Genomic DNA, 4,986 nt, shown 5'->3' with positions numbered 1-4,986 from the left:
TGAGACCACTAAGTCCAACCTGTCTCATTTTACCAAAAAAAAACCCCAAAAACAACAGAATTAAAGCCCAAAGAGACTGACTTGTCAAAGGTCACAAAGCTAGTAGAAAATAGAGCAAGGATTTGAATTCAGATTCTCTGACTCCAAATCCAGCACACACACTTGCTTCTGTACTATCGTTCCTCTTTAATTATTTGTCTTTTTTATTTCTGGCACATAACACTTAATAGATACTTAATCTGTTTACTGATTTGCATTTATTTTTAGTTAAATACTAGTGAAGTATATAATTGTGAGGGGTCTGTGATGTGTTGATTTCATCAATTTGTGGGATTCCCCAGGGAGGAAACTAGCTCTGCCAATGCAGACTGGTACTAAGAGATAGCGTGGGAAAAATGGATAGTCAGCAGACTTTGAAGTTATGAAGCCCACTGTTCAAATTTGTGCCTTTGACACATGTTGACTGTGTGACCCTGGGTAAATAACTTCACTTAACCTCTCAACATCTCCAAGAACATCTGTAAGACTATTAGTTGGAGAGAAGTGGATGATGTGCCAATCAGGAATTCAATAAAAGGCAAGCTCACCATGAACTTATATGATAAGAGAAGGCTTCATGTTAGATGGGGGCAGGGAGACCCTACCTGGGCTTTACAGAATTTTGATTAATGAAAACTGATAATTGGAGGAAGCCTGGAGAAGATGGGGATGTAATAGTTATTTTCAGGTGTTTGAAGGGCTATTATGTGGGAGGAAAGGGATGTTGAGACATAAGACTTGTTTTTCATGGTCCCAGAGGGCAGAACTGGGAACTATATATGAAGTTCGAAAACAGGAAGCCTATGCATGACATAGGGAAGACTTTCCTAACTATTACAGTTGTCCAACAATAGAACAAGTTTCCTCAGAAGGCAGTGGTTTCATCCTCACTTAATGTCTTCAAGAAAAAAATGACTGGCCATTTATCAGGGATGTTGCTGAGGGATTTCGTGTTCATATATGGGTTGGATAAGATCTCTTCAGGGATCTATTCCAACTCTATGGATTGTGTCTGTTACTGCATGTTCAGGGTCATTTTATGGATAGAGAGGTTTGAGAAAAGATGTGGGGGCTAGAAGGCACATAGTATTTCAGAGAACTGCAAGAAAGACAGTTTTGCTGGAGCAATGGGTTCCTCTTTAATAGGACTCTTTTAATTAACATATTGACATCTACTTGTAGATCTGAGAGCGTTCTTCTTTCGCAGTGGAATGAGATGGAGTGCAGCTAGCATCATTCACCCTACCCACTCCACTGAAGGACTGGGTGGTCAAAGAGAGAATATTGACAATGAGGATCTCCCAAGGAAAAATCAGAAATGCAAACTCGTGTAAAGGGCCTGAAATGTTAGGATGCCATTTGGTCAATATTCTGCAAGCAATGAGAAACCATTGAAGTGAGGGGATCTGATTAGGGTCATAGCATATTATTATTTTCATGAAACATAAGCTATCACATACACTGATAACTGGCTGTGATATGCAGAGCTGATTGGAATGAGGAGAAGAATCAGGCTACTTTTTTGTTTGTTTGTTTGTTTTTTGTCTTAAGCTTAAAAAGTTAAAGAAACGAAGATAAAATTATCATAACTCCAGAAAAGATCTTAAAAGGTAATCTTCTAAGACAAACCCAATTCAACGGGTACCTGAAATAGTGAGCCATTTAGGCCCTGTTAGTTGATTGAGCAGATGGACTGAAAAATGTGGGAAAAAATCTATCATATAATTGTATGAACTCTTGCATGAGGAAATGTCTTCTGCTGAGGCATAATACATTTTGTTAAATAGGGTTATCAACTAAAATCTAACAGGGAAACCATGCACACTCAGAGATTTGAATAATCTCTTTAAAATGATTCCCTGGGACCTGATCCCACCATTTTGGAATGCAACCTAGAATTATCCCCAAAGGATTATAACACTTTGAGCCAGTAATATCACTGTTAGATCTCTTTCCCAAGGTGATTAGGGCAAAAGGAAAGGACCTTATGTGTTCTAATATATTCATAGAAGCTCTCTTTGTGGTAGCAAAGAACTGGAAATTGGGGGGATACTCAATCGGGGAATGACTAAACAAGTTATGGTATGTGATTGTGATGGAATACTATTGTGTTATAAAAATGATGAGCTCGTTGATTTTAGAAAACCATTTAATACTCACATGAAAAAATGAAGAGTGAAATGAGCAGAACCAAGAGAATGTTGTATACAGTAACACCAATATTGTTCTAAGAACATCTTTTTTGAACAACTAAGTCATTTTGAGTATTGTAAATAGTCAAATCAGATACAAAGGACCAATGAAGGAAAATGTTATCCACATCTAGAGAAAGAACTGATAACTAGAAATCTGTACAGCATGGTTTTATACATATGTACATTTCTGTGTCTAATGGTAGCCAGCTCTAGGGTGGGGTGGGGAGGCAGAGATAAAATAAAAAGTTCACAGCACAGGACAAAAATAAACTTATAAGGAAGATCTGGGTATCTTTGAAAATGATATGTACTATTTATTACATGGGTTTCCAAAAAAGTAAACAATGTGAAATGGAAATTCATGGTTTTCTATTTAATCCTCCTTTTATGCTGTGCTGTGTAAATAGGAATGTTCTTTTTTTTTTAATCTTTTTGTGTTTAAGTTAAAGATACATTAAAAAAAAGAAAAAAGAAAAGAAAATTATTCCCCTGGTGTAATGTTCACCATCGTGAACAAACTGTCATTCCATATAAGGCCTGGACAAATTCTCAAAGGCAGTAATTATGTATTTCAAGCTCATTTTCATGCAGGAAATATAAAATGTCTAACTAAGGGTGCTCTGTGTTTATACCATTTTTCAAAGATCGCCCTGTATAAGGAGAACTTGGAATGACTACTTAGGGTCCTAGACTCAGCTCCTAAAGAACGGCTAAAAAGAAGCAAATATCTTCTCCCCTGCAAACTGGTGGGGAGTGTCATGTGACAATGCTGGACAATTCTCAAATGAACAATGGGCTATTTTTAGTTAATAAATTTAATGTGGTTTATCATTAATTTCCGGTGCCTAGACCTGTCTTAGATATAGAGAATATATTTGGAATCGTTTATGATGATATATTTATGGTGAGTTACTGCAAACTTGATCATGTTTCTTCTCACAGATTTCAGCCTTAACTTTTGTTGTTGTTGGTTTTTTGTTTGTTTTTTTGTTTATTTTAAGTAGTGGTCTGAAAAGGAAATTTTTAAATTATGACTATACCATCATTTTAATTACCCAACCCAACCTCCATTATAAAATATAACTAGAATATCCAATAAGAAAAATTATTTTTACTAATTAAAAGTACGCATTAAATTTGCAAAGGTAATAAAAAAATGGAACTAAGCAATGTTTGAGGGATATTAAAAAGGCATATATATGTATATATACACATATGTGACTGTATACATACATGTATAGATACATATATACATGTATGTATGTATACAGTCACATGTATGTGTATATATAATATTTTGTAAAACAATTTAGAATTACATAATAAATAGTATTAAGCAACTCACAGCCTCTGACCTTTTAATTCTGTGACTTGTCCTATCTTATACCTCAAGGGTGTAAAATAAAGAAATGCCCTAAATATGGATACTAGCACATTGAATAGTAGGGAGAAAAATTGGAAATATTGTGGTTTTGATCAGTTGCGGAGTGGATGAACAAGTTGTACTATACAAATATAATAGAATAGTACAGTATCATATGAAACACATGTAAATTCAGGACAACGTAAATAAGTGTGAACTGATGCAGAGTAAAGAAAATGGAGCCAGGATAACAATTAGAATGAGTATAGTAATGTCAATGACAGCACCACATTACTGTCTGAACTCAGATTAATTCCAATGTCCAAACCTGGTCCCAGAGAACAAATGAGGAAACACATTTCCTTCCCCAAAGATACATAGCGAAGGAGAGGACTATAGATAAATGAATAATACATACATTCAAATACATGGTTATTGTGTCAGTTTTTCTTGATTTCTTTTTTGTAAGGGAAGGTACTATACTTCATCCTTGTGGAGTCCATGTCAAGAAATTACTGGCATAAAAAAAAGATATCAATTAAAACTTTTTAAAGTGAGTGTAGGAAGTAAATGGTCTCAATATGGAGCATATGTTCATATATATATACATATACATATACATATATATATGTGTGTGTGTGTGTGTGCGCAAATACAGATATGTTTACATATTTGCTCCAACCATGGCTAACAAGGACTAAAAAAATCCTTGTTATTACATGTCTTTTGGATGTGTACCATGCTGCCTCTTTGCATATTAATACTAATATCAATTAATCTGCAAACACTTATTTGGGTCCATCTATATGTAATCTTGGAGAAACACAGAAATGGTGGAAATTGTGGGCTTATTTAGCCTGGAATTTATTTTTGACAATCCTCTTCACAGAATCCTTTACATCTTTATTTCTCAGACTATAGATCAAGGGATTTAACATAGGACTCAGAAAAATATAGAAAACTGCCACAATTTTCCCTTGTTCTACAGATGTCTCTGAGGGAGGTCTTAGATGCATGCAAAACAGAGTCCCATAAAAGATAGTGACAGCTGTCAGGTGTGAGCCACAGGTAGAGAAAGCTTTACGCCGGCCCTCAGCTGAGCGGATGCGCAGGATGGCCATGAAAATGAACATGTAAGAGATGAGAATGATTGTCAGAGAGCAGATGAGGTTTGAACCAGCAACTATAAACATGGCAGTTTCCTTGATGTAAGTGTCTGAGCAGGAGAGGACCATGAGAGGTGGGTCAGCACAGTAGAAGTGGTTAATCTCATTAGGGCCACAGAAGGATAGACGGAGCATCAGGATGGTTTGTATCAGACCATTGACAAAGCTATAGATGTAGGGTGCAGTGACCAGAGATATGCAGATGTTCTTGGACATTTTGCTA

General features: G+C 35.8%; 1 protein-coding gene across 1 annotated transcript; it reads right to left on the bottom strand.

Annotated features, from left to right (window-relative positions):
* Positions 1 to 4,445: 4,445 nt before the first annotated feature.
* On the bottom strand, positions 4,446 to 4,979 carry LOC114039305 (olfactory receptor 5M10-like; the record flags this gene model as incomplete). The annotated part of the gene is made up of 1 exon (XM_027856993.1): positions 4,446 to 4,979. A coding segment is annotated over one exon (534 nt), but the record flags the coding sequence as incomplete, so codon positions are not given.
* Positions 4,980 to 4,986: the final 7 nt, after the last annotated feature.

This window comes from Vombatus ursinus, unplaced genomic scaffold, assembly GCF_900497805.2.
Source record: "Vombatus ursinus unplaced genomic scaffold, bare-nosed wombat genome assembly UNPS02011777.1, whole genome shotgun sequence".
NCBI lineage: Eukaryota > Metazoa > Chordata > Mammalia > Diprotodontia > Vombatidae > Vombatus > Vombatus ursinus.
Note: the sequence above shows the minus strand (reverse complement) of the source record. Positions and strands in the feature narration are given on the sequence as shown.